The sequence below is a fragment of the Hetaerina americana genome, unplaced genomic scaffold (genome assembly GCF_022747635.1).
Source record: "Hetaerina americana unplaced genomic scaffold, ioHetAmer1.1.p SCAF_4, whole genome shotgun sequence".
NCBI classification, from domain to species: domain Eukaryota; kingdom Metazoa; phylum Arthropoda; class Insecta; order Odonata; family Calopterygidae; genus Hetaerina; species Hetaerina americana.
In genome coordinates, this window is record NW_027286985.1 from 54,874,954 (window position 1) to 54,889,030 (window position 14,077).

The window sequence follows — 14,077 nt, forward strand, 5'->3', positions numbered from 1 at the left end:
TATATGGATAAATTTATAGCTATTGTCTGAAAGAGATTAGAGCACAAAGTTATGCAATGTAAGAGCTACCCTGCCTGATTGGTATTAATAACAATCACAACCTGGTGGTCATGGACAACTGACTGCAATACAAGAAGACCCCACACAACAAAATTTTACACAAACTGAAACACTATGAGAGACTTCTTATAATATCACAAACAAACAGTAGTCATCAATGGGTTTTAATCAACAAAGTTAGACGTAACTTTGAGCGTCCCCCTGAGACATATAATAGGGCCACTGCTATTCTTAATATACATTAATGACTTGAGCTTACGCATTAGTAGTAACCTCAGATTGCAGATGATATGGTGGTATCCAGGGAAATGACCCCTGCAGATTGCACTACTCTCAAAGGATTAAGATACAATATTGGATTGGTGCATGGAATGGGGATTAGTACTGAGCATATGCAAATGTACAGTTTTGAGATTTTTAAGCCAAAGAAGTGATGAGCAGGACATAAATTATGAATTAGGGGTGTCATTGTCAACTATGGCAGGGCATTTAAATATTTGGGGGTAGTCTTAACACGAAGCCTATCATGGGGAGCACTTACCAGGAGAACTTGCAGATCTGCCTTAAAGAAACCCTGATTTATTACACAGGTGGTGGAGAAATGAAACAATAGCCATAGAGAGGTGTTATTTTGCATAAATCAAGCAAAATTTGGAATACGCTGCAAGTATTTGGGATCCTTAGGAGAAAGTGTTGATAAAAGAATTAGATAAAGTTCAGAGAAAATCCGCCATATTCGTAAAAAATTTAATGATAAGTAGATGAGTGCGACGGGCCTTTTGGAGGGATTAGGGTGAGATCCAATTGAGATGTGAAGAGAACAAGGGAGACTTAGCACAGTTCAAGACACAGAAGTTTAACTATGACACGAAGGGAATTATTATGGCCACACCATATGGGTAGGTTAGACCACAAAGATAGGATAGGAGATAATACTTAAGTGCAGATAGATATACATTATCGTTCTTTCCTTGGACAATCAAGAATAATAATTGTAAGAAATCGAAGTTAATTAAAATAATGAAGTCATTTGAATTACAAGAGAGGCAAGATTAAATGCTGCGTAGACATCTGGGACATTAGTACATGCATGGGATTGTGCATGCTAGTTGATGGTATATGTATTTGCATCCGTGCAAGTTAAAATGGGTTTTTAATGAATACATTTGTCTGTGTGGGTGTAAATTGGCACACTTTTGTTCGCTTTGCATGTGGTTGAACTCTGTTTCATGGATTATATCCCACCCCACCACACACCCTAGTGGGGTGTTGTGTAGATGAAGAAAGTGACACAGGAACGTAAATGGAACCCATACGTACTGGTGGAAAAGCAAGCAAGAGAAAAAGTTTCACTGCCACCATTAACTGAAAAAGAGAAGGAAATAAACAATATCATAACTGAAGAAGTGAATGAGCTACTTGTGCCGCTGTGAACTCTTAAGTTGACAAGTCAGAGGAGAGACCTCATTCAGGCCAGAAGAAAATACATTAATGCTAGGAATGAAACACTGTTTATTGGTAGTAGCAGAACCAGTCATACGAAAGTAAAGGAAGGCCAAGGTAGAGGGGAAAGCTGCAGTAAAGGACACAGAACATCGAGCCTGATGGCTCATGCAAAGAAAATACTTGGATAACTAGCGATAGAAGGCTTAGTGGAAAACCATTTAAAATTTAGGAAATGCAGATGTAATATTCAGCTTAAGGGTACAGTCCGAAAAATTATACACATTAACAAACCATATGTGGCAGTTGTGGACTTAGAGAAGGTCTTGGAAAATGGTGAATGGAAGATGTTCTAGCTAAGAAGTCTGGTATAGACCGCAACAACAAGAATAACCCATTACCTCTATCAGGTAACCATGCAAGTGGAAAATACGGCCAAGGTAAACAAAGGATGCAGCCCAGGAACTAGTGAACGATGTTGGGTTCCCATCAAACAACCAATTAGGAGAAATTCCTCACGTGTGTACCCCAGCAAATGACTCCACTGGTTACTTTTGAGACAATGCATGCAGTTTCTTCGAATATGAATAAATGAAATCTAATTTAGTTCCTATATTTATCTGACTTATATTTGACCAATTTAAAATCTACTAGCATTGCCAAAACCACCCATATAAAAACAATAGCGCACGTGTTTAGTATATGTTTTCGAAATACTTTATGATAAATTAAACAGAATTGATTCTCAATCTTCATAAAAGAGATGTATCAATGGTGTAACCACGAGCATGACTAAGAAATAAATACTCTCAAGCATTCGGGCCTTTCAGCAATCATTTGATACTAATATTTTTGTATATCCATGAATCTGTAGAAGGTAATGAAAAGTAACAACAAATAGGTTCAAATTATGATGGGTTTTTATCATTCAATTGCTTTACAAACAATAATCACAACATCATTTATACTAGCACCATATGAATGGAGAACAATACAATCAAGACATGAGATTTTTGAAATTAATTCTCCCTTGTGCAAAATTCTTCTTGAATGGTTTTACAACAGGTGTTTCACGTATCAACTTTCTCCGGGGCACATGAAGCAAAGACTTCTTCCAGTCACCCATATGCTTTTGATCAAGAAGAATTTTTAGCATTTGATTAAGAGTAAGAGACTTGCCACTACCTGATCCCCAATCAAGATATCGGTCAATGGGGAGTTTTGCCATTTTCAGACCTTCTCTTTTGGCCTTAGCTAAAGATAAGGGCTCACTATTAACTTTATCAACCATTGCCCCAATAATGTATACTGCATCGTGATCATAATGGAGCAGTTCCTCCCTACAGTGAGGGGTCAAATATACCAGGTTTTCTCTAGGGAATAATTCAAGATAACTATTTGAAGTCACCGTCAAAGGAAATGTATCGTCGTACATCGTGGGAATATACTTATGTAAATGGCTTATAGTCCGACAATCTTGGCTTCCTCCGGTCAGATACAAATCAAAGGGATCTGAGTGTATTCTATTGTCGGAAAATGCAATCATCAGTTGTTTGGCACAGTTCTGGCTTTCCCTAGAAGTCATGTGGGGGTCATAACTACAGTCAAATACAAGCTTTTGTCCAAACATCATTGCACGAATGGCATTGTAATTATAAAAGTTATTCATGGTAGAGTCATACACACGCACAAATATAGTACTTCCTTTAAAACCATAAGTAATACAATCACTTCGGTCACAGTTCTCAGATTCATTTGCCTTATTTATTTCCAAGGCACGTTTTTCTTCTTTCTTCCTTTTTCTATTTTCTTTTCTCATTTCTATTGCAAACAAGAAACTCAGGTATTTTTTCCTACTACTTCTAGAAGTTAGCTTAAGAAGTTCTTTCCACTCATTAGTCGTCATTTGTGACGGCACTCTTTGGCCTTCTTGCTTCATAATTTCTCTTTCTAAATGTAAAATCTTAACTTGCCTCTCCACTGCAGGATCGCCACCCGTTAAAGCAAACATATCCACTTGTAATTCATTTTCAGAATTCTCTGCTGTTTTCCTAGGGTCAAGTTCCCCTTTCTCACCAGCAAGTGAGGAGTATGCACTCACAGGTTCACTGTCTCTGACAGGAAAAACACGATGTGCCCTTTTGAAGAACGCCGACGGACCATATCCTTTATATGTGATTGTTCCATGAGAAAAAAACTCTTTGGTGACGAAACAAGTGTTTAGCTTGAAATGTTTTAAAGAAGAACTGCGTAAGGCTCTGGAAAGGATCATCCTTATGTGCCTAACACCTAAGGAATGAAACACTTGACAGTAAATTTACTAACTCTTGTTTCAAAACATGCTTCTGCACATTTTTGCAGGGTGTGTGCGCTACCAAAGGTTGCGCCTACGCTGCTCTTTTTCCTATGAGTTTGCAAAACTGTTGTTCAGATGGCGTACAGCGTACGAGTGTTACAAGTTTGAGGGAGAATTTAAAATTGGGAAAGCTAATTCCTTCAAGCTCCTTCGTGTTGCAATGAAGTACCATACGCTTTTCAAGTATGAGCCCATTTTAGTCATAAGTAATTATGACTTTTGACATCTGGCTCCAAATTTTGGTGTTCATTCATTTACCTATTGTGAATTTCATTTACGAAATACACGTGCAATAATTAATCATGCCATAGTCGACGTCCTATCGATAATATCTATTCATTTATGGAGATTTAACAATCTATTTTTGTTCCTCATTTGTTATAGATGACGCGTTGAACTTGTAATTCCATGGAATATCAACTCCCATGCATCCATTCGAATATAAGCTTCTAAAGGATTTTTCGGTGAGTCGTAATATTAATTTGAAGATATTTTAATCTTACATAAATTTTTATAAACTTTATTCCTGATTGGGTAAACAAAGTATTCCACATAATCACTCTCAATTAATCATTGAGGGATGGCCCTCAGTTTTAATTCAAATTCATTCACTCCTTTTTAATACTAATATAATCATTAACATGTGATATATGTTTGTGTGGTTGCCTGTGAACATTTAGTTCAATTGTATTTCACTCCAAAGTTATATATTTGTAAGAATCCGTCTTCCCTATCGAATTCTTGTTCTCTCACGCCTTGGTAGCTCTACCGCCTGGTCGTGGTCTTGCATATCTCTATTTGAACTAGCTTTGTCCCCAGTTTCTCTTGTGGGCACAACCCTAATATTTTCATGATGATAGGTATTTAAAAGATTCATGGTATCTCAAGCTTTGCTAAATCCATTTGATATTTTTCTTTCATGTAGTTCTCCATTAAGATTTTTCCTCTTCTCTTTTTTAAACCTTTCTCGCTCTAATGTCACTCGTTAGCTTATCCGGTCGGTTTGACCCATAACATTAAAAAGAAACATAAACACAGTAATCAACCCGAAGGTCGGTTTGGTAAGTGATGGTAGAGTTCACCCAGTACTAAGCCCGGCGGTGTGTAAAAATCACAAATCAGAGTAGGGGGCCAGTTCCTTTCCCTGCGCCGATTATGGTTTCCAAAGATCTGGTACCCGAAAAATCACATAGCTTGGGTGAATCAGTAGGTGCCGAGAGAGGCTTGCCCGGGAATAAAACCCGGGCCCCTCCGTTCAGTAGTCCAACGCTCTACCCCTGGGCTACCGCGACCCACTCCGTATTATTAATAATAAATTTTTGTTGCCCTGGATATCTACTTCTGGAGTTTAGTCCTTTATCTGATTCCTACATTTCCTCTTTATACGAATGTCTGTAATCTTCTTGGCATCGCCCACTGGTAGTTTGTACCGTTCACAGAATTCCAAATCACGTTATCCTCTTTCATTTCGTTTACCTAGTCCACACATTTCTTGGCTTCCTACCGAGAGGGCCCAGTTTCGAACCCCTGCGTTGGTAGGATTTTTCAGTGGAATCCCGATCCCTACTTGGCTTCCATGTGTAGAGTACTTCAAGTGTATTATGCCGTTCTTGGAATGGGACGTTAAATTGTGGACCCTTAGGACCCTAGCCTATCGTTAAGAGTTACGCTGATTCCGATGCCGGGTTTCTGCCCACCCTCCCTCGATTTTCTGAGCATCCTGCTCTTACCAAATTACTCGCCTATTGCTAATGACGTAAATTACCTTAGCAATCGGTCGGTTTCCCATTCCAATGATTTTTCATCCTGGCTTTCACCTGAAATTGAATTCCAGTTTCTGAAGAACACTTAGATATTCTTCTACCTTAACATTTTTATTACTGCATTGGTATCATTTTATACAACCACACCTTCGTCACCATCGTGGTCTATCACCAGGACGTAAATTTGTATCACTACGGTATTTGTGAATTTCGTTGCTATCTTCATCTGGACGACTCTTTCATTGTATGATGGAAAGCTCTTCCTTCTAGATGCAGCAATATCCCACAGTAGGTATTAAGTTTACCTGCTTCCGAAAATTCCTTTTCCGGAGGCTGTGTAAATAATTCTGTTTCTACTGCCACAGAGTTGTCCTAGTTTGGGCCATTGCATTTCAACTCCCTGTCTGGAGATCCAAATGTGGGATAAGCGTATTTCAAGAATATTTTTAATGAGGAGGTTCAACCTTGTCCGTTTGATTTCTGTTTAATTCAATTAAATTGAGATGAACAAAGAGAATTGGTGGCCTGCTGCTACTAGGAATAAAAATGTGGAGGCTTCTCGTTGCCTTCCAAATCTCAGTGCTGCACCCGTTAAGATAATCGTTACCATAAATTCAAAGAACTGTGTCAGATGCCACGACTGTTATTTTAATGAGTCATTTGCTGTCGTGCATCGAAGATAATACCACAATGTGAAAATCATTCCCTCTGATCGGGACCGGGAAGTCGAATGATTTTTACACTCTGTAGTTTCTGTATTTTAATCGTTGTCACACCTGCAGCCAAATGAGTCTTCCTGCACCCGCTGTTGTGGTCTCTATGTTCACTCATTACTAGAGCTGTTGCCACCTCATTATCAGTCGCATTGTGTAAATCATCCTGTCGATTTCCAGCGATGTGATATTTCCACGCAGGATTTTTTACAAGTCTAATTGTTGATTAGAAGTAAGTCTGCCATTCCATCAGTACTTAATTTTACTCATCTCATTATTTTTATTGCGTACGTAGTTGAATCATTCAACGAAAGTTCATCAATATAAATTTTCATTGCATACATTATTACTGCCGTTGATATGTCTGTTTTTGTTTCGAGAATCAGGATTTTTAAATAAAGTCTGTGGGAAAGTACTAACGAAAGTTACCTTTAAATGTGGATATTATTTGTGAAGCAAAATTTATGCGTTTTGTTAGCAATTGCGTGGCATTTTACAAAAGGTAACGATATTCCTATATAAAGCAAAGCTGAATTATGCGAAAGCATAGCTGAAACATGACTTAAAATTTAATAGCATTAGTTAAGAAGCATTATTAATATGGGTACCAATATTTTTGATAAGTCACAATTTCTACAATGGGGTGTTTGAACACCAGCCTAGAATATACGTCTAAGGAGGCAGCCTTCTATGGAGATTGTTATTCATTTGCTTGTGTGCAACTATTTTTGTTCTTATCGTTACTTGTTTGAAGGAGAAAAATAATCCTTTGATCCAGCGGTTCGACAATATGTATCTTCTGAATTGAAATTTTTGTCCAACCTGCTGAAGGTATATGGGATAGTTTCTTCGATATCTTAAAAAAAAGTTCGTGGGATTAATGTCTTGTGGTAACAGAAACCTTTTTACAGAAATTTACATTATATTTTAGGACTCCATCGAGGTACTGTTACTTTCAAAATATTTAAAACTACTATGAAAAGAATGGAGTTAAAAAATACGAAGCCTTATCGATATCAATTTACAACTCTTATTTCATGAGTGAAGTGTACCGGAAACTTTAAAACTGTTAGGAACCGCAATAAAAAAAAGTCATGAGCATCCACCAAATAGTAATCGATGAACAATATCCTATTTGCGAAGTAATTAAAGTACGTGAATGATTCATGTTGAAAACAAAACTTTCGGTTTTATTGATCATACACAGATTCCAGGTACCATTCATTTGCCTTGAAAGCCAGAAGAAAAACTAAGACAACATAGCCAAAAACTTATTCTCTACACTTGACTCCTGAATTTCATCTCGTGTTCGGATATTAAAATATCGTCTTTCGTGCGGTAAATAAGCTATTACCCGTGATCGTAAGTGGAACAAAATCTGTGAAAAGATCGCGATTTTACTTAATAATTTCATACCCTTATCCTCCCCCTTGGCGGGTGAATTAATTAAATTTATGGGGAGGGCCTACGTAACACCTGCCATGAGTTTTCATTTTATGACATCATCCTTCGGGGCGCTAGGTGTGTAAGCCTGGGGACCGCCCTTCACCGTTGCCCTACGCGAATTCACTTTGCTCTAAACTTAATCTGCGTGTTTCGAATCGTCATCTTTAGTCTCAGCAACAAGGTCACAATACTGTGTTAATTTAAAAATTGTTACCCATTTGTTATAGAAGACGCAAGGGCAGTCCCATGTAATTTTCAATCACTTTGTCTTATATTTCTGATTAGATTTTTTTGGTAAATCGATCTGTTTGTTGGTCGGATTTTTTAATGCACGCTCCTGAAGCAGTTTTAAATGACCACATAGGTACGCATAACAATTTCTTAATGTATCATGCAAGCCGAATTCGCGACGAACAATTTTTAAAAGTGTGGTAAACTTTTCCACTAACATCAAATCCACGTCCTTCGACGAATTGTATACTTTTTAGCTCATATTTGAAATAGAAATAAAAACCTTTATTAAACCGAAGTAATACGACTCCTCAATTCTTTGTTGCCATATTTGGGTGTGCAAAGTTTTGCTGGAAGATGGCTTGAAAGTAGCTGTTTTTGTTAAATGTAATTCAGTATCTCAGTTTATTTGGAAGGTTGAGTGATTTTCACGCTCACTAATATTTAAGTGAACGTATCAGTGAGTTCATTTTAATTATAGCTGTGTTCAGTAGGGTTATCTCATTTTTTGGTTTAATGGTGATGCTAAATTAAAATTGTACTTTCTCCGTCTAAGCATTTACCTCTCTGATATTACTCCCGGTCAGTAAAAATTAATCAATAATTCCAAATATTTAATAACGGTTATGAACGTTTGAAAACAGCAAATACACATTAAACAGGCAAACACTATAAGGTTCCTAATGACGCGTTTGAATCTTGTAACTTAAAACATCCTAAATGTTGTAGCTTTTCAAGAAGACAGGTATTACTAAGGAGATTAATTAAGTAGCAATTAGCTTGATTTCTAACCTGAATTGTGATTTAGGATTATCTTTTTCGTTCGGGACATGAATCACATTATTCTTGAGGAGAAGGACCGCATCATCGACCGAACTTTACAGGTCTTAGGAAAGGAAATTATATTTTTTTAGTTACGGAACGAAGAATTTGAAGGTCTTGTAGTAATCACCAAAGTTTCTGGCGGTGTGAAGAACTTTCTCAAGGGCAACTGGTGTTTAATTGCACCATGTCTCAAGCTTATTTTTATCATGGAAACACGCATTATTGCTCATGATGTATTCAACGCGATGAAAAATGATTCCACTAATGCTTACCAGGAAGATGGTCGTTAGCTGCAGATCCTGGCAGGAACACCATATTTGACCCACCAAAAATAGAAACTACCAATATTTTTTTGTTGAATGATTATCGCAGCTAAAACAGGTAGAAATTTTACCAGTAGATTGAACTGAATCCAAAGAGTATATTTTTATACATACACGATTTCCATACACATTCCAGTATATACATAATATATGATACAGTTAATACGATGGTGCTAGTACAACAACTAAGACTACGCAGCTCAGTGATTAAAGCGTAATATCTTAAGAAATCACAATTGGTATACTGCATGAATTCGAGGACTTTATTAGACAACTCGCACTTAGGCTCAAAAAAATACGGGGAACATGTTACCAGTTCATTGTATAATTCTCATAATTGAATTAATATGTCGTGAAGTCACAAACAATTTCAAACATCGATTGACCTAGTGGCTTACACAATCCCTACATGGGATCCCCTTGGTCTTGTGACTGACGGAGAGCCGAAACAATTATTTGGTGAATGGTGAATTTAACCCTCTAAAATTTGTTTTTAATTACACCTTAACCTATTTTAGAGTAAATGGTGTCCACTCTGAATTAACTTCAACATAATAAAATTTACCGGTGTAAGTTGTGATTGAAATCATTCTGAATGAAAATAGCATGGGCATTGAAAATAATAGATGGAAGTTAAACCCATCACAAATAATTGGTGCACTTGCCATCTAAAATATTACTTATTTTTCTCCAAAGTACTTTCCTGATTAAACGTGAATTGAATATAACAGTGCTGGTATCCTTTTTCCGGCATGTAGACAATTAATTAATGCAGATATTATTACTCTTAAGCATGGAAAGTGAAATCATTCCAGTCGAAAATGAAAAAAAAATGTTTGGGAATTTTAAAGGAAAAATATATTTGGTGAATGACTACGTTTACGTCTCGGACTTGCAGCCGTAATAGATGGTTGGAATGCATATCCAATCAAATATCGTCGTGGTTGATTTGAAAGACTATACTTGCCATATTTTTCAAAATACCTTGTGTATGTGTAATCTTGATCAAGTCATGTATACAGTTGGGTTATGAAAGCCAGCAGGATTTCATTATGTATGGAGAGAATGGCGGTAAATCCGCTTTAAAATAGGATGCTACAATCAGACTCAGCTTTATCGCTTTTTTTACCTCATGATTTAAGAATTTAATGTTATGAAGATTAGCCTTCATTCCAGCTAAAGTGATTTGAATCGAGGAACTATGCTATTTCTCTCCGAAGTGTCTGTATCGATTTACAAAGATAACTCTTGTACCATAGGGGTGTCGTACAACTAGCTGTAATTTGCCATTGTGCCATAGTATCATACAGAGTTGACACAGAAGCGTTGAAAGAGGTTTACTTAGTTTATGAGTAGACGAGGAGGAAAATTATATTCGGTTCAAAATGACATTCTATTAATTGGCTCGCTTGAGATGCAGCTATCTAACGTCTTTATTTTCTAATGGAGCTGAATTAAAAGAAACTTGCATTGATGCTTTATTTGAATACCATTTAACACCTAATAGCACCACCATCCCTTTAACTTTTAGAATCAGATTTTTTGAATATTCGCCGAGCCCGAGTAAATAATACTACATTCTTAACCTTCGAAGGTATTTTTCTTAATTTTTTACCAACGAAAGAGACTCACCATTTTAATTTCGTTCTGTGCGATCAAAGCCTGCTGCCTACAGGGTGTGTTTATAATGTTGCCGATTTTTTTCGAATAGATGTGTGTGCTCTATCGCTGTTGCTGGGTTAACAAGTATTATCTTTGGCGTATTTCGCCGTGCCCATGTAACTGTGCAGAACTTCTGAAAATTCTATGCCAGCCACATCCTTATAATCCCATAACAGGGTTGCATCGGAAATTTATGCCAAAGTGATACATGGATCCTTCCAATGCCGTATTCATCAATGTCGATAGGAGGGAAATGTGCGTACTCAAATATTTTACTCACGATATTCTCAACGCCGAAATAATTTGTTATGTCTCGTGTTACTTACTCTAAAAATTTGTATCAATTAACCAGTGGCAAATAATGTTGTCTCTCATCCGCTATGCGTCTTTTTTTGGGCAAGAGTGATACTATATAGTCCCTTCTTCCACCTAATTCCTAAAAACAAAATCGAAGATATAACAGCAATTACGTTATGCCATTATAGTCGAATATATTCCATTTCTGAGGTTTGTGAGTTCACAATATTGTCTTTGACGTAAGAGCTGTCTTTGGCAGGAATACTAGACCTTTTTATTCTAAAGAATAAAGCATATCTCCTACTTGTTATAATACTGATATTACACCTGTACTTAGCATTGACGTTTTTCACGTACCACATCATACAGGGAAACCAATTGGCATAGGGAAAAGACTGGCTCATCTACGCTGAATGCGTACTTTTTAAACGTAGCGCCTTCGGGTTTAATACTAAGTGATCTTCGCCTATGAAAAACCTTCTAGTCGATTTATGCGTTTTAACAAGTGTAAAATGCTAAATTCCGTTAAAACACGGATGGTACAATTTTCACAATACGAGTATGTTGTTGCGTGATTTGTAGAGTTGTTGAAAGCACTGATTTCATCCGGTTGTGCGAAACAGAAAAAGTTTTGTAATTTTTAATAATCTTTCAGAATTTTCTGGTAAATAAATGTGAATATAAATCGTTGGAAGGAAGAAAATTTATTCAGCGAATTTTTAAAAAGAAATTTCCTCGGGTACACATTTGATTGAAAGTTATTCCATATCAATTCAATTTGGGAAATAAATCATGAATTTACTGAATTCATGCAACAAGAAGCGAGCGAATATTATCTTAATCATAAAATTATAGACATTAATGTATAGTGAAAGGTAAGTTCAGTTAATTGAAACAAAATATCAAATTAATTCCGTGAGGAAAAATAATTTTGTTGGAAATAATTTGAACATAATATTGAGAATGTAACGGATTAAACGGAATTAGGATCAATGGAGAATAGATAAACATGTTACGCTTCGCCGACGCTGTTACAATGATAGCAGAAAACCAGGAGGATATTCAAATGTCACTTGGATCAAATTCTACCAAGATACAACATAAACATAAACAAGGAGAATACTAAAATCGTAGTGTGTGGAAGAGAGAAAGGAAATACGGTAGTCACAGTAGAAGGACAAAAATTAGACCAAGTGGATTCCTTCACTTATCTCGGAAGTATCAACACATGGGACCGAAGAAGCACAACATACATCGAGCGATGAATAGATCAAGCTAAGACAGCACTCACAATAACAATACAACTGCTGTGTTCGAAGAAGAAAGAACTACAGACGAAGAAACAATCCGTGGAGACATTTACATGGAGCGTGGCACTCTATGCATCAGAAGTATGGACCATCGGAAAAGTAGACCAGAAAAGTCTAGAAGCCTTCGAAACCTGGTGCTGGAGGAGGATGCTTAAGATCAAATGGACGGATAAATAAGAAATGAAGAAGTATACTGAAAAATAGATGAAGAGTGGACCTTATGGAACACCATAGAGAAAAGGAGAACCAGATGGATTGGCCATACCCTGAGGCACAATGGATTCGTGAAGAATATAATAGAAGGGAAAATACAGGCTTTAGTCCCAAGAGGGAGGCCAAGGGATATAAACATGGGACGAATAAAGAAGAAAGTTTATTTCAAAAAATACCAGGAAGTAAGTCAATTAGCAATAGTTAGGGTAGGATGGAGGGCTACAGTCAACCAATCTTAGGATTGAACGACCAATCATGATGACGATGATGATTGAGCATGTATTTTTTTTGGAAAAGTAATGGCCACGTACCTTTCGAGTAATACATATGATTTCTTTCCCAGGATACAGGACCAATGAGGAGCAAACCCCGAGGGCCGCTGTTAGTTTGAAAGGCATTTATTTGTCGGTAAGATTATGCGATGGAGTGTGGCGGCGGTGTGTTGGCGAGAAATACTTTAAGAAAAAGATTTCAATTGTTCTGGGAAAGTGTTAAAAGCAATGGACGAACTTGACGGTGCAAAAATGTATTTATTTCCGTGGATTCAAACGAAGACCGGGCATGCTAACACAACAATGATACCCGACGTGGGAAACGGCGATTGGTAAGTCTTTATTTTTTAACTTTTGCTTAATGCTATGCTGATAATTTATTTTCTTTTTAATTCGATGAATAGTTCTGGCATGGCAGGCTAATTCGGCTATTCATCATGGGATTTTAAGTTTAAATCTGTTGCAATCGGTGAATATGGATAATTCACATTATAAAAGGTCGAATTTTTATATGCGTGGGACTGCTGATCGGAGGGTCCCGGGTTCGATTTCCGGGCAAGGCACTCTGGGCACCTGCAGCTCCACCCAAGCTATGTGATTTTTCAGGTACCAGATCTTCCTGGGAAACGATAACCGGTACAGGGAAAGGAACTGGCCCCCCTACTCTACCATTACCTACCAAACCGACCTTCGGGTTGATTACTGTGTTATATATATATATAGTTTTAGTATGACAAAAAATTATACAAAACAATATATATATCTATATTCATTTATTCGTGTATGTATATATATTTTTATAAAATTCATGTGTAAGTCTCACGGATGTGAATGCTATCAATGTATGTAAATCAAGTTAGTACTAGCGAACAAAAACACAGACACACAGAAGAGAAAAGAAACACACACATTTTCGAAGTTTCGATGGTCAAGCCACGTGTTGTATTGACAACGGGGAAGGAGCTTAGTCATGTAGCCAAAAATCTGGATTGCTGCTTTAACGAGTATTTGCTTGAAATTGCTTAGGAAAAAAAATCTTTCGCTAAAAGCTTTCCTAAATCTCAGGGCTGTTTTACAATTATTTTTACTTGCCATTGATTTATTTATAGCCCCTTTATTTTACCTTGCAACTTTCAATTTAACCCATAGGAATTACCCACCAG

At 36.9% G+C, this 14,077-nt stretch overlaps 1 protein-coding gene across 1 annotated transcript; it reads right to left on the reverse strand.

The window, feature by feature from the left end:
* Window positions 1–2,405: 2,405 nt before the first annotated feature.
* Window positions 2,406–3,877, reverse strand: rswl (tRNA methyltransferase roswell). The gene has a single exon (XM_071590004.1). The coding sequence runs from the start codon at window positions 3,773–3,775 to the stop codon at window positions 2,501–2,503; it is 1,275 nt and encodes a 424-aa protein (XP_071446105.1). The 5' UTR covers window positions 3,776–3,877; the 3' UTR covers window positions 2,406–2,500.
* Between the last annotated feature and the right edge of the window lie 10,200 nt (window positions 3,878–14,077).

Coding starts and splice junctions, on each gene's coding strand:
- rswl (XM_071590004.1), bottom strand. CDS start 3,775: ATGATCCTTTCCAGAGCCTTACGCAGTTCTTCTTTAAAACATTTCAAG.